This window comes from Capra hircus, chromosome 24 (assembly GCF_001704415.2).
Source record: "Capra hircus breed San Clemente chromosome 24, ASM170441v1, whole genome shotgun sequence".
Classification (NCBI taxonomy): Eukaryota; Metazoa; Chordata; class Mammalia; order Artiodactyla; family Bovidae; genus Capra; species Capra hircus.
Genome location: NC_030831.1, coordinates 42,722,163 through 42,737,908, shown reverse-complemented (window position 1 = coordinate 42,737,908; position 15,746 = coordinate 42,722,163). Strand labels below are relative to the sequence as shown.

Below are 15,746 nucleotides of genomic sequence, written 5' to 3'. Positions count from 1 at the left end.
CAATACAAACTGTCTCTCCTGCTGGGTCAGCAGGACAGGAAGACTCCCAGCCAGCAAAGCTGGATATCTTACTCCCGCCAAGAGCAGATGTGAACACAGCTCGATGAGGCATGTGGATGGTCATTAGTCTGCACCTGGACCACTCCCTGGAGTGTGGAGACACCCCAGACCGAGGCTCTGACTCTCCATCAATGTGAAGCTGGAGGGAGTGGCTGTTCATGGCTGATGCTCAATCAGTGTGGAACCAAACTGGGCTTCCTGGCAAGAGAGGTAGAAGGGAAGGACAGGGCAGAGTCCCATGGGGTAGAAGGTAAGCCTTGTTTCCAAGTCATTGTTTTCCTAGAGGGACTGCAGGAGAGCTCCATGCAGGAAGCTAATGGCTGGAAGAATGAGTGATTGTGGGAGAGCTTGGTGCAGAAGACCCAGGAGGCTAACAACCAAAAGAATGCTCCCTGAGATCAGCCGGCCTCCAGGGGAGTGGACTCCATCACCTGGTGGTTTCCTCACTCCTTACCATTTGCAGGTCCCTTGGTGCAGAATTCCACAAACAGGCCTAGTGGTTCAACGAGCCCTACAAGGTCTTCTGGTCGGCTGTGCACACCCACAGGCACTGGGATCACTGCTCTGGGAGCAGCTCCTCTCCCACAGTTTTCACATCTTGTCATGTCCTTCTGGTGACATTGGATGGGAAGTGTCAAGCACTGTGCCAACGTTCAGGAGTGTTCCCAGGCTGTGATACTTCACTCCTGCCTTCTGGAGGCCTCTGGTCAATGTAGGATGTCACATATCTGTCCCCTAGGGTGACGTGTTGCCAAGGGCTCTCATCTGACAAAGCCTCCTTGCTGGAAGGTGGTGAGAATTTGGGGAGCAACATGTAGAAGGGTCTTTCCTCCTCTGAATGATAAACTAAGACAACTGAAGTTCTCAGAAATGCGACCCATGAACCTCAAAACTGCTTTTAAAAAGTGCTCCCTCTGGATTTTGACACCTTGTTTTGCAGAGCAGATTTTAGGTGTGTACTATTTATTTTATATTTTTTTCCTTCCATATCCTCTCTGACCCAACTCCCCAAGGCTGCTGCTTGGTTGAAAGTAAACGTGTGGACAGCCAACCACACTTCTTATATTTTGAATCATCTTGAGAATGACTGAAGCATTTATTCTCAAATGGCTGCCCTCTGCTACACCTGGGCTGCAGTACAGTCCCTGAGGATTGAAGTTGGGGCACTGAGTAGTCTGACAAACATGTGACACCCCAGAATCAGGGGTGACGAGGGCTAGGATCTCCAGTCAGAAGCCACATCTGGTGAATATCTAAATTACTCCCTCTTTCTGCATGTTTTCCTCTGGACTTGGCAGGGTTTCCACCTATAGGGAGGCAGTGAGCAGTAAGGTTGGTCCCCGACTGCTGGCACTCCGGGGACTGACCACTGATAGCCCCTCTCCAGGTGCCACGTGGAGACCCAGAGCTCCAGGCCTGGGCAGGGCATCTGTGCAGAAAGACGATGTGACAGTGGATGAACCATGCTCTGCCTCACCTTCTCAGGCCTGGGAAGAGAAACACGGAGACCATCCAAAAACCTTGGACCCTTAGGTTCCAAGGGGCAGAAGTTGTAACATGGTTAAAAAAAAAAAAAAGTAAAAGCAGCGAAAAATAGTGGTAACCCGCTTCTCTTTGTCCTGTAGGTGGTTTACCGAATTGGCCCAAAGCACTAGCTCAGAGGTTTCACTTTTACATGAAAAGTTTTCCCAGCTTGAGTAAATATCATACACGTTCCTGATGCCCCCAGCCTTATTCAGCCTCTGAGGGCTGTCCTGCCTCCAAGAGAAAGGATGAGGCTCATGGCTTCCAGGAGGAAGAACGAGGCTCATGGCAGGGGAGGGTGGGGAGCTCTGCAGAGGGCAGGGCAGCTTCCTGACCCCTGCCTTTGAATCTGTTGGCTGAAGTCTGCCCTTGACTTCATGCAAAGGCATTGGCCACTCAACGAGAGGCCTCAGAGCTTGTGCCCTTGGAAACGCCTTTCTCTCTCCGAGTGGGGCTGGTTAATCAATTGATTGCATGAAGAGAATTCTTCATCTCCACGTTGGATGTTTGTATTGGCCTGCTGTCCGCCAAACCCGCCCACGCAGGGCCGTGAGAATGTGCTAGGAAAGCCTTTTTCTTTGGGTGCTTGAACTTGAGTTATTCAATTTGGCCTCTTTTCCATAGTTCAGCCTTTCAGACTTTAGCAGGAAATTTTCAGTGTGCTTATACAACGTCCTGTGTGTTTTAATACATTTCTACCTGAATAGCTTTCTTTTTCCCCCCTCTCATAGAACATCGCAACAAGACAACTACCTCATGACATTAAGAATCCAGTGTATATTTACAACTGGAGTTCTGAATGTTGGCTCGATTTCTTCTTGGGATTGGTGAAATTAGAGAAAGTGAAAGTGTGTGGTGGGTCCTCTCTGGGGAAGGCGGCCATGTGAAGGCCAGCGGTGGGCGCCAGTGTTTACGACCTGGTCAGGCTGAATCAACACCTGCTTTGTTTGTTCCCTGTGAATGGGACTGACCCTCAGACATCATGGAACCAGGGGGATGCCTGCTAGGCAATTTCTCGAATATCAGAACTCAGTCGCTTGCTTTTCTAACTTGCGAACGTTTTGCTTCAGCTTCTGTGGGGCTGAAGCACACAAACTACAGCCCCAGGGCCAAATCTACCTCTATGTGAAAGTTGCTCAGTTGTGTCTGACTCTTTGCGACCCCATGGACTATCCAGTCCATGGAATTCTCCAGGCCAGAATACTGGAGTAGGTAGCCTGTCCCTTCTCTAGCGGATCTTCCTGACCCAGAAACTGAACCTGGGTCTCTGGCATTGCAGGCAGATTCTTTTCCAACTGAGCTATCAGGGAAGCCCAATCTACCTCTACTTATCAGCTTTTAAGATGATTTGCTTGAAAAAAATCGAGATAAATCATGACATTTGCGTGTTAACCTGACTTCAAGATTCCGTGCCCACAAATTAGGTTTTACTGGCTCATGCATGGCCTTTATTGATTTGTTCACATATTGTCTGTGTGCTTTTACATGGGGAGGGCAGAACTGTGTCCTCATCTAAGATCTTTACTGGTCTGGTCCTTGGAGCTGGAGGATTTATTGTTAGAATTTTTAATTCAGTTGAAATCTTTGGCTCCTCCAACCTATTTTCATGCCCCAGTGTATTTTTACATATGTTGTTTCCAACTAAACAAAGCTGTTACTTCCAATTTCTGTCCAACTTTTACCATCTTTATGGTGCACCCGGCCCTTCCTCTGCTCTTCGGTAGCATGTCTGATCTCACTGTGTTCTTGTTCTGTGCTGGAAGGCTGAAGTCTCAGCAAGGTGACTCTCACATAGGAGGCATCAAACACTTGTTTGTTTATGAATAAATTAACAAATGAACAGAAGACAATTCATCAAAATATTTCTTTCCCTATTTATGCTGCTCTTCTGGAATTCCTAACCACGCATAAGTAGAATTCTCTCAGCCTACCCTTTGCGTCTCCCAGCTACTGTTTAATTTCTTCCTTGTTACTCTGTGTTGAGTTCTGAGTGAACTCTGTACTGCCATCCACTTCACTAAATTTATCTTTGCCTTGGTATCCAACCAAGCAATAGATACAGCTTAGTGTATCTATTTGGAGAAGGCAATGGCATCCCACTCCAGTACTCTTGCCTGGAAAATCCCATGGATGGAGGAGCCTGGTGGGCTGCAGTCCACCGGGTCGCTAAGAGTCAGATACAACTAAGGGACTTCACTTCCACTTTTCACTTTCACGCACTGGAGAAGGAAATGGCAACCCACTCCAGTGTTCTTGCCTGGAGAATCCCAGGGACGGGGGAGCCTGGTGGGCTGCCATCTGTGGGGTCGCATAGAATCGGACACTACTGAAGCGACTTAACAGCAGCAGCAGCAGTGTATCTACTGATGTAATTCACTAATTATATGGCTATGTTGTAAATTCCTAAGACATATAGTTGCTTTTGTCGGTGTTATCTTCTTCATTTCTGTTTGTAAAAAATAATTTCTTGTTTACATTTCAAGATTTAATTAATTTATTTTTTGTGGATCCCAAACAACTTAGTTTAAAGTCATTTTCAGCATGTTTCACAATTTTTAATTTTTGCTTTGGTGAATCCATGTCCCAGTTATCTTTTCTGGCTTTATGTTTCTTCATATGCTTTTTAAAATTTTTTAATCTTTTGGCCGTGCTGAGAGGCATGTAGGACCTTTGTCTCTGACCAGGGATTGAATCTGCCTCCCCTGCATTGGAAGTGCAATCTTAATCACTGGACCACCAAGGAAGTCCCTCTTTATATGCTTTTGAATTATGTTTTGTTTCCTCGTATTGAAAGAGAAGTTCTTGTTCTTTGTCTCATTCCTTCTGTCTCTCTCTCTGCTCTTATTCAAGCCCTTCCTCCACACCTCTGTGCTCATCTCTCCTTCTGACACTTTTGTGTTTTTCCCACCTGGACCCCTGGGGATGGAGAGTTAAGATGTGCCCTTGGATGATGCTGGGTATTCAGGCTTTCTCACTAGTCATACCTACAACCTCTGTCTTCCCTAATCTCCTTATAAACCATAGATGCTTTTCCAGCATCATTTTGAAAACTGGGGAGCTGTAACCCAAACCCCTGTTTTAATCAGTGATTCCTACAGTGGCCTCCTTGCTGACACTGAGCCTGTAATGAAATGCTCCCCAGGAAGCCCACTTTGGTCTCCAGTGTCTGCCTCAAGGATGCCTGCTCGCAGCTTTTCATTTCTGTCCCGTTTCTAACCTTAGAAATATTTATCTTGTGTGACTGACTGGTTATGTGTTTCTGGTGACCCTCTTCACAGTTTACCTATGATCTCTACATGTTTAGAGCCAAGAAAGTAGTTCTTACCATGAATTACTCTGTCACCTGGAAGCCCCCGGCTCTTGGAATTTTCTGGAATTGGAAGACCCCCACAACCTCATGCCCTCCCACTTGCTTCTTGCCTCACAGATATTTAGCCATGAGTTTCCTGCGAAGCTTTCCCTGTGCTGGAAAAAGTCCCTACTTCTAGGATGCTTATGGTCTGTCTGAGGCCATTCAGTGTCTAGAATCAGAAGGCCCAGTGGCCCAGTGGTCATGGTGCCAGTCTCCCGTGGATATTCCTGACTGTAGGCCTGCAGCTGGTTCCTCCCTGGGGACTGTCTTCACCTGTAGGAAGCTGCAGGTTACACTCATCTGTAGGGACAGCCCACATCAAATTTCTGGTCAGCAATGGAGTGGGTGAGGTGCAAACACTTAGCCCTGTTGCCTCAGTCCTAGGTATCTGCGAAGGGCCATTCCCACTCCAGGCTTCCCAAGGACCAGCTGAGGGCCCCCTGGAGCTTCTTTCCAGGCCAGCATCTCCCCTGCCTCAGTCCTGCCCCTCAGTCCCCTCTCATGTCCTTGCCTAGAGCTCTTCCCCTAGTAACTGTCTGCACAGCAGCCCCAACTCAGAGGCTGTCTCCTGGTAGCCAGCCCAGGACAGCAACTCACACTGTAAGATACCAAGTGTTAGATACAGACACTATGCAATGTAGGGGTCAGAGGGAGGTCCTTGTGCTCAAAGTGGTAAGGAAAGATGTAGAAGCAACGAGACCTGGTCACAAGTGGTAAGTTTGGAAGCACGGCAGGAGTGGACACATGATACTGAAGGCTTCACATCCCCTTTCCTGGCCCCTTCCCGCCAACCCTGCATACCCCAAGCACTGTTTTCTCTCTGATCATATCAGCTTTGGTGTGGAGAAACTTTTAGAAGAGATTACAACACTTTAAAACTTATTAAGTAATAGTACATAAAGCCAGAGTAATAAAGGATAGATCCAAATGGGAAGGGAGAGGGGAAAATATTGTTTTGGCTTCAATAATCTGCCAACAACAAAATTGGAAATAGAGAACTGAGCTTTTGCAAAGGAGGATTAAGGGGCGGGGCACGGGGGAATTCCAAGTCCCACTTGGAGACATGCCGTGGAAGCTTCTGGTTCAGGCGGGAAGAATTCTGGGCGAATAAGCTCGTCGTTTATTCTTCCATTGCTTCTGCAGTGTTCCCAGAAAGCCTCTCTGACTCATTCTTTTTAGCAGAAAAGGGTTCTGAGCAGTGCTAGAATGATGGCCTCGCTGAGATTTCAAACAGCTTATGTGGTCAGTGTGTATTTCTTCTCCCATTCATATTAGTTTTGTGCCAATGAAATGGCACAAAACTTCTTGTAAGTCAGATGTTGAGTGTTAGCACCTTCTTATACTTAGCCTTGAAGCCTGACTGTCCAGTGTGTTTTGAAGTCGCAGCATGCTCTTTCCAGATAACGCATGCTAAGTCAATTCAGTGGTGGCTCAGACGGTAAAGCGTCTGCCTGCAATCCAGGAGACCCGGGTTCAATTCCTGGGTCAGGAAGATCCCCTGGAGAAGGAAATGGCAATCCACTCCAGCACTCTTGCCTGGAAAATCCCATGGACAGAGGAGCCTGATAGGCTGCAGTCCATGGGGTCGCAAAGAGTCAGACACGACTGAGCAATTTCACTTTGTGACCCTATGGACCATAGCCCTTTAGGCTCCTCTGTCCATGGGATTCTCCAGGAAAGAATATTGGAGATTTCCCTCCAGGGGATCTTCCTGACCCAGGGATTGAACCCGCATCTCCTGTGGCTTCTGCATTGCAAGCGGATTCTTTTACCACTGAGCCACCAGGAAGCCCATCTAATAGGTATTTATATTCAATCTCATTTTGAAGAGAAAAAGAAAAAAGTTTTATGTATCAACTTGCATTTCATTTCTTCTGTCTGGAGCCTAATGTTATGGGCGATTCATAAAATAGAAATACCTGCTTTCCAAGTATTTTTTTCTAAATGCCATGTATATAGGCCACATGGTGCTTCTACTATGTCTTTCTAAATAAATTGTAGTCAGATAATAAAAGTATCTTGGGGAAGGCTAAAGGAGACTTTAAAAAGTATTTTTTAAAAGAACCTTTTCAAACTCTGTATTTATAAAGAATTTGCATTTAATTCATTAACTTGGGGGCTTCCCTGGCAGCTCAGTTGGTAAAGAATCTGCCTGTAGTGCAGGAAACCTGGGTTCAACTCCTGGGTTGGGATGATCCTCTGGAGAAGGAAATGGCAACCCACTGCAGTATTCTTGCCTGGAAAATCCTATGGACAGAGGAGCCTGGCAGACTACAGTCCGTGGGGTCACAAGAGTCAGACACAACTTAGTGACTAAACCACTATCCATAAAACCATATCAGTGAATTTTTTTTGCTGTTTCATTCTCACCGCAAAGAAGATTGCATAAGGCTCAGAGCTCTTCTGCAAGAACTGCTCAAATAGGGGGATGCATTGCTTCTTAATAAGAAAATTCCCAGATTAGCTTACAGCCATGGGAATCATAGATCTTTCATATTAAAAGTCACCTTTAACATCACATGAAACCATAGATCAGAAGTGGTGACTATAGCAATAACCTCTGAATTCTTTCAAGAGTGTAATAAATGAGGAGCTAGATTTATGTTTAAATCCCAATTCTTGGATGGAGTCTATGGAGTAACTGTTGTCTTTTTTAAAGCTCTATTTGAGGAAATATATTAAAAACAAACAAAATCAGTCAAAAAAACCCAAGTTAAAGTTGATTGGAAAAACTCTACTTTTTCCTTCTTGTTATTTATTCCTTCCATTAATGTTGAATTTCTTCTGCTTAATAACAAGAGAAAACAGTGTATATTATTCAGGTTGGTGCCATGTCATGCTGGCCATGAATTGCCTATTTTGTGAATCTGCTATCTGAGTTACTTTGAGAAATCATCTTGAAGTTAATGTGTGTATATATATATATATATATATACACACATATATATATGATTTCTTTTAAATATATCCCCCATTTTCTTATGATTCTCTTTATGAATTATTATTTATTAGGTGACATAGCTTTGGATAATTCATATTTCATGTATAAATAAGAGTGAGTACTCAAAACACATGGGCAGCATAATACCCTCAATTATTCCCGTGCACACAAAATACTTCAAAAACCAGAAAAACAGAGATCATTTCTAGAAATACCCTGAGTTAATTGGAGCATGGCTATAATTGGGGTGTGTGTATGTGAGTGTGTGTATGTGTGTGTGTAAAAGAACAAGTATCTTTTTACCCTTTCCTGTTGCTCTTACTCATGACTGGGGTTCCATATTTCCCTTTCGTATCATTGCCCTTCAGCCTGAAGAAACTACATTCATGCTTCTTTTGGAGCAGATCTCCAGGTGACAAATACTCTCTGTTTTCCTTCATCTGAAAAGGTCTTCATTTGCTTTCATTCCTGAAGGATGTTTTCACAGGGTATAGAATTCTGGGTTCGTAATTCTTTTCCTTCATAACTTTAAAGATGTCGTTCCAGCTATCCTGGTCTTCATCATTTATGATGAAAAACACATAGTAATTCAAACTGCTGTCCCCCTGTGTGTAATGTGACATTTTCTTCTCTCTGCTTTCAGAGTTTTTCTTTACCTTGGGTTTCTAGCAGGTTGATTGTTCTGAGTCTGGCATGCTTTTTCAAGTTCATCCTTTTTAGGGTTTGCTGAGCTTGTTGAATGTATAGATTATGTCTTCAAAAAATTTGGGGAACTTTTGGCTCTCATCCAATCTTTTTTCTGCACTAGTCTCTCCTCCCCTTCAGTAAACCTAATGACAGAAATGACTCAAACATGGACCTTTGATCCTTTGATCTGAGGCCTGAGAACCTATGAATTTTTTTCCAATCTTTTACTCTCTGATATTCACAGTGGATAATTCCTATTAATCTCTTCAAGTTACTGGCTTATTTCTTTATCATCTCTACTTTACCATTGAGTCCATCAAGTGAATTTTAAATTTCAGATACTTATTTTTTTGAATTCTAAATTTCTCTTTTTTTCTGTTTCTCTACTGACAGCTTCCATCTTTCCATTAATTTCAAGATTGTTTACCTTGAGCTCATGGAGTGTGGTTGTAATGGATGTTTTAAAGTCATTTTCTAATAATTTAAACATCTGGATAATTTCAAGATTGACTTTATTGTCTTTTCTCTTGGGACTTGGTCAGATTTTCCTGGTGTTTTCTATGCCAAGTAATATGGGTTTATATTCTGGTCACTTTGAATATTATGTTATGAATCATTGGGTCATCTTAAATCCTCTGGAGAAAGTTGGTTTCCCCCTCCCCACCTTTGTTTCTCTGTTTCCAGCAGGCAATCAGTCTGGTTGGTTTCAGCTCACAAGCTTTGTCTCACTTTCTGTGACTGGTGGTTCCAATGTCAGTTAGTTCTCAAATCTGGTTTTCTATTTGGGCCTTCCCTGCACATGCACCCCTCAGGGGTCAGTCTGGGACCCATGTGGGTCTTTATATTGTAATTCAGTTCTCAAAGCTCCTTTGGGTCTGTTGCACACATGTGTAGCTTGGGGGTGAGACCAGGACTTGTACTGGTTTATAACAGAATTAGAGGATTCCCATTTAGTCTTCAGCTCTTGAGACCCCTTTCCCCAGTTCCCCTGGTCAGAGAGATGGAATGGGGTGGGGGAGACTTGATGTCTTCAAGGCAGGATCCAGTCTGAAACCAGGAGTCTTTGGGGCAGGATCAGGAGGGGAAAAAAGCGTTTTGAAAGAGTATATATTTGATGGTCTTATACTCCAGTTAATTAATTTAGTCAACCCACTATAGTACTCTTGCCTGGCAAATCCCACGGACGAAGGAGCCTGGTGGGCTGCAGTCCATGGGGTTGCTGGGAGTCAGACACGACTGAGTGACTTCACTTTCACTTTTCACTTTCATGCGTTGGAGAAGGAAATGGCAGCCCAGTGTTCTTGCCTGGAGAATCCCAGGGATGGGGGAGCCTGGTGGGCTGCCATCTATGGGGTCGCGCAGAGTCGGACACGACTGAAGCGACTTAGCAGCAGCAGCAGCATTGTTGTTTGGAAGACGTTATAGGGTTGGAACAAGATAGATACAACAAAGTCCTACTCTATAGCATACAGAATTATATTCAATATCATGTAATAACTTACAATATAAAAGAACCTCAAAAAGAATATATGCAATGTAAGAATTAACTAATTGATTAAATTTTCTGTGTTTTAAAAGACAATCTTATATAGGCAAACATCCTTCAAAAGTAAAAAAGGAAGAAGTAATAGAGGAAATGAGTAACAAAAAGCTATGACATATAGAAAAGCACAGCTAAATAACAGAAATGTGTCTTTATCCCTGATAAGGCTCTAGCCTTATCAGTAAATATTTTAATATAATTGGACTAAACTCTGCAATGAAAGATAAAGGTAGCAAAATGCATAATAAAGTTTAACCCAATTATGTATTATCTGCAGGAGATTCATTTAAAATCCAAAGAAGAGTTGGTTGAAAGTGAAAGGATAGATGTCCTAATAATAACCAAAGCAGTAATAAGTAAAAAGTAAAGTATAGCAAATAATAACTAAAAAAGTACTGAGGTGGCTACATTAATATTAGACAAAATATATGTTGAGTCAAAAATCTTTACAAAAGGACATTGTATATTGATAAAAGGTCAATTCAAGAAGATGTAACAATGATAAACATTTACTCAACAAACAGCAGAGCCCAAAAATATATGCATCAAGCAAATTGGCAGACTTAAAGGGAGAAATAATCATACAGTTCAGTTCAATCGCACAGTCGTGTCCGACTCTTTGTGACCCCATAAATTGCAGCACGCCAGGCCTCCCTGTCCATCACCAACTCCCGGAGTTCACTCAAACTCATGTGCATCGAGTCGGTGATGCCATCCAGCCATCTCACCCTTTGTCTTCCCCTTCTCCTCCTGCCCCCAATCCTTCCCAGCATCAGAGTCTTTTCCAATGAGTCAACTCTTTGCATGAGGTGGCCAAAGTATTGGAGCTTCAGCGTTAGCATCATTCCATCCAAAGAACACCCAGGACTGATCTCCTTTAGAATGGATTGGTTGGTAATAACTGGCTATTTAAATAGCCCACTTTCAATACTGGAGAGAACACCTAAATAGAGGAATGATGAAGAAAAAGAAGACTTGAACAATACTATAAACCAACTAGGCCTAACAGATAAATATGAAACCTTCCACTCAACACTAGGAGGATACATATTATTCTCAAGTTTATATGAAATATGCTCCCAGGTGGACCATATGTTAGATCATGAAAAAATTCTCAGGAAATTTAAAAAGGTTGAAAGCATACAAAGTATCTTCTCGAAGTACAATGGAATGAAACTAAGAAATTAATAACAGAAGGAAAATTGGAAAATTCATAGGTCTATGGAAATTAAACAATGTATTCTTAGACACCAGCAAGTCTAAGAGATAACTACAAGGGACATTTAAGATTATTTAAAGGATTTCTCTGGTGGTGCAATGGTTAAGACTCTGTCTGCCAATGAAGAGGACAGGTTTGATCCTTGGTCAGGGAAGATTCCACATACCACAGAACAACTAAGCCCGTACATCACAGCTACTGAGCTTGAGCTCTAGAGCCTATGAGCCGCAACTACCAAGCCCATGTGCTAAAAACCACGCCTGTGCTCCACAACAAGGGAAGCCACTACAATGAGAAACCCACGCACTGTGAAGGGTAGCCCCCGACTCACCGCAACTAGAGAAAGCCAACACAAAGCAATGAAGACTCAGCACAGCCTTAAATAAATAAATAAATAAATTTAAAATGGTATGAAGAGAGTAATCTATACATATATATAAAAAAGAATACTTTGAAGGCAAATGGAAACAAAACATAACATGCTAAAACTTATTGGATGCACAAAAGCAGTGTTCACGGGGGAATTTATAGCTGTAAACAACTGTATTGAAAAAAAAAAGAATGATCTTAAATCAATAACCTAGATTTACACCTTAAGGAGTGGAAAGGAATTAAACCTCAAACCAGCAACAGGAAGGGAGAAATAAAGATGAGAGCAGAGCTAAATGAAACAGAGACTAGAAAAACCATAGTGAGAATCAGCAAAACCAAAAGTTGGTTCTTTGAAAAGTTCAACAGAATTGACAGACCCTTAACTAAACTTGAAAATCAAAAATGAAACAAAATGAAGCATTTTAGTTATATTTTATAACAGTTTAGACCTTTAAGCTTCAACTTTAAGGCCAATTATCTGTTCTTTTCAGGACTTACTGATTGAAGGGGCCCATCCAGATTATCAAGGAAAAATATGTTAAAGTCAGTTCATTACAGACTTCAGCAGTATCTGTAAACTCACAGCAACATTTGATCAGTGTTAGATTATACTGACACCTTGACAAAGCCGTTACAATATAGTTTTGTTTGCTAATTTATGCCATATCTTGCTTTCTATTTGATTATTGCCAACACAGAGGAGCTATACTTACTTTTGCAAGACGATGTTGCATCTGAATCATTTTTGTGTGTTTTTTCTAATAATTGGTCTGTGGATTAAGTTTGACATCCTATATTGATGATTAAGTCATCTGCAAATGATTCCATTTGATTATATTACTGGCAAATAATTCTAGTTATTACAACTCTTCTTTCTTTTTCTTATCTTACAACACTGGCCAGTATACCTAGTGATATAAATGATGAGGGTTTCAGGTGTCCTTGTTATTTCTCTGATATTAATACAACTATGTCCACAGTTCTACCAGAAACAAGATATTTGCTTTAGTTATGGTATAAATTCTTTATTATCTTAAGGCCATTTCCTTCTGTTCCCAGTCTTCAGAGTATTATATTGTCATAAACAGATTTTGAACTTAATGAAATTATTCTATGTATCCATTAATAAAATCATCAAATCAGCCTACCAGTGTATGACTTAACATTACAGATTTTGTTACTATTAAGCCACATTTGTTTTTCTGCAACAAAGCTTATTTTGATGTATTTTTTTAACTTCAGATTCCTTTTACTGTCTATATATTTCCCTTGAACTTTACTTTTAAAAACTTTTTTTACAGTAGGCCCTTTTTGGTTATCTCTGTACGTGTTGATTCCAAACTCCTAACTGTCTTGCTCCCTACCCCCTGCTTCTTCCTGGTTACCATAAATTCATTCTCTAAGTCTGTGAGTCTGTTTCTGTTTTGTAAATAAGTTCATTTGCATCATTTTTAAAATTTTAGGTTCCACATATAAGTTATGTCATATGATATTTGTCTTTGACTTGGTTCACTTAGTGTTGTATTTCAGCTGGTGAGCAAATACTGTTTTCAAATAATTTGTGTCTCTATTCATAAGTAAAATGGCCTTTTAATTTCCTTCCCTTTTCTAGCCTTATTTAATTTTGAAATTAAACTTACTCTAAATTGTAAAATGTTTTAGGCAACTTTCCTTCTTTTTCTACTCTCTCGAACTACTTTTATAAGATAGGGATTATCTGTTCCTTCAAAGTTGGCAGAACTCCCTTATAAAGCTTTCTGGACCAGAGACTTTTTAGTGGTTCCATTTTGTGGTAACATATCCTATGATAAGGGCTTCCCAGGGGCGCAGTAATAAAGAATCCCCTTGCCAATGCCAGAGCTGCAGGAGATGAGGTTCAAATCCCTGGGTCGGGAAGATCCCCTGGAGTAGAAAACGGCAACCCACTTCAATATTCTTGCCAGGATAATCCCACGGACAGAGAAGCCTAGCATGCTTTGGTCCATGGGGTCACAAAGAGTCAGACACACCTGGGCACACAAACATGTAAGCAAGCATCCTGTGATAAACACATTTTCAATCAGTGTTAATCATATAATTTTATAAAGGTAATAAGTTGCTTTTAGCTTTAAACTAATAATTAAGAGAGTCACTATTACATTTCATATACGTTTGGGTCATTCTGTAGAACAGATTGCTGTGCTGTGCTTAGTCACTGAGTTGTGTCTGACTCTGCTACCCCATGGCCTACAGCCCGTCAGGCTCCTCTGTCCATGGGGATTCTCCAGGAAAGAACACTGGAGTGGGTTGCCATGCCCTTCTCCAGGGGATCTTCCCAACCTAGGGCTCGAACCCAGGTCTCCCACATTTCAGGCGGATTCTGTACTGTCTGAGCCACCAGGGAAGCCCATAGAACAGACTGTGTAGACACATCTCCTGCGTGAACTTGTGGGAAGGTCAGAGCTTGTGGTCATCCTCGCTTCACTCACGTCTCCCTGCTCTCCTCCCCAGGACACACGGGACGATTGTTAAAGTCTCTGTGCTTCACCAGTCTCTCCTTCCTGTTGCTGCACATCATTTTCCACATCACGTTGGCGAGTCTGGAGGCACAGCACCGCATCGCACCTGGTTACAACTGTGAGTATGATGGGGCCTTTTTATCATGCTGTGAACATGCCTAACAAAGCTATGAGTTGTGACATTCATAGAAATCTAGGCAATGATTACATTAAAAAAAAAAAAAAACTGTGGCAGTTTTTGGTCATTTGTCAACCTCATGCATTATGCTGCTGCTGCTGCTAAGTCGCTTTAGTCGTGTCCGACTCTGTGGGACCCCATAGACGGCATTATAAATATAAACAAAGAAATTCATGTGCCTTGACAATGGGGTAATGCAAATGCCTTAATTAATGCATCTTCAACACATATTAGCTACTAGACTCCAATCTGTATGTAACACACTATGGCTGGATGTAGTCTAAAAAAAAAAATCGAGATTTACATACAGACCCTAGAACTTTTATTACAGCTAGTGAGATGAGACAGGTACTGTATGTACCAGGATAAATAAGAGTATAAAAGTTAAATAACATTATACAACAGTGACCTCAATCCATTTCTAAAGCATAGTGTAAGATTTCGCTCATCTTTATGGGGAAAAAGTAAACGACAGTTTCTTTTTCAAACTGGGATTACTTTTTGCTATTCATAATAAAATGATATATCTTACACACGAAACCTTATATTTTAAGGTTTTGATCTGAAAAAGTCAACACATATATGCTTTATCTAGGTAGTATCATCTTTCTAAAATTAATCTACTATCAGATAAATTCTACTCCGGTTTTTGTAGAACGTTTGTTTGTCGTTTGGAAAAAAAAAAACAAAACAGAAGGATTTCAAAGAGATGGAATACAATCCATATGCTTTAAGTTAAACCTGAAGAAATCCTGAGATATTTGGAAAAGACTAAGTTAATAGTTTTACGTTGTCAGTTTTTCGCTGAGGAACTCATTTGTGGGTTTGAAATTTCCTGATCTTTCATAAGTGCAAACACACATAAAAAAAAGTAAAAAAAGTAAACCAACCCTTCCCAGGAAAATAAAAAGAGATTAAAATTCTTCATGGATCAAAGAATATTAGCATAAATGTAGTGAGAGATTCTTTAATAAAATCCAGAGTTATAGATTATTCATTATCCCTCACTGCATAACTTTCAGAGAGCTAAACTTCACAGAGCTAAGTTAGTGTTCATTTTGGCCATTTTATTAAGTGCCCAGGCCCTTGGATAATAATGCCTATCAAAGTGATTCTTGGTTTAAGATCTATGAATTAAGATATGTTTTTTAAAAGACTTAGAACTCATATACCATAAAATTCACCAATTTAAGGAATGCAACTCAGTGGTTTTTAGGTTGTGCACCCACTACTACTCTCTAATTCCAGAAACCTCTCATCACCCCAAGAAGAAACCCTGCACCATTGAACACTATACATCCTTCTTTCCCTCTCCACGCATTCCTAGGCAACCACTAATTTACCTTCTGACTCCGGTGGGTTTACCTGCTCT

At 41.5% G+C, this 15,746-nt stretch overlaps 1 protein-coding gene across 1 annotated transcript in view; it reads left to right on the top strand.

Moving 5' to 3' along the window:
* PIEZO2 (piezo type mechanosensitive ion channel component 2) overlaps positions 1-15,746 on the top strand; it is a 255,503-nt gene that overhangs the window by 73,297 nt on the left and 166,460 nt on the right. The window contains exon 3 of the mRNA XM_018039712.1: positions 14,189-14,314. Within this exon, the coding sequence (XP_017895201.1) occupies positions 14,189-14,314 (126 nt within the window). The remainder of the gene's footprint in view (positions 1-14,188; positions 14,315-15,746) is intronic.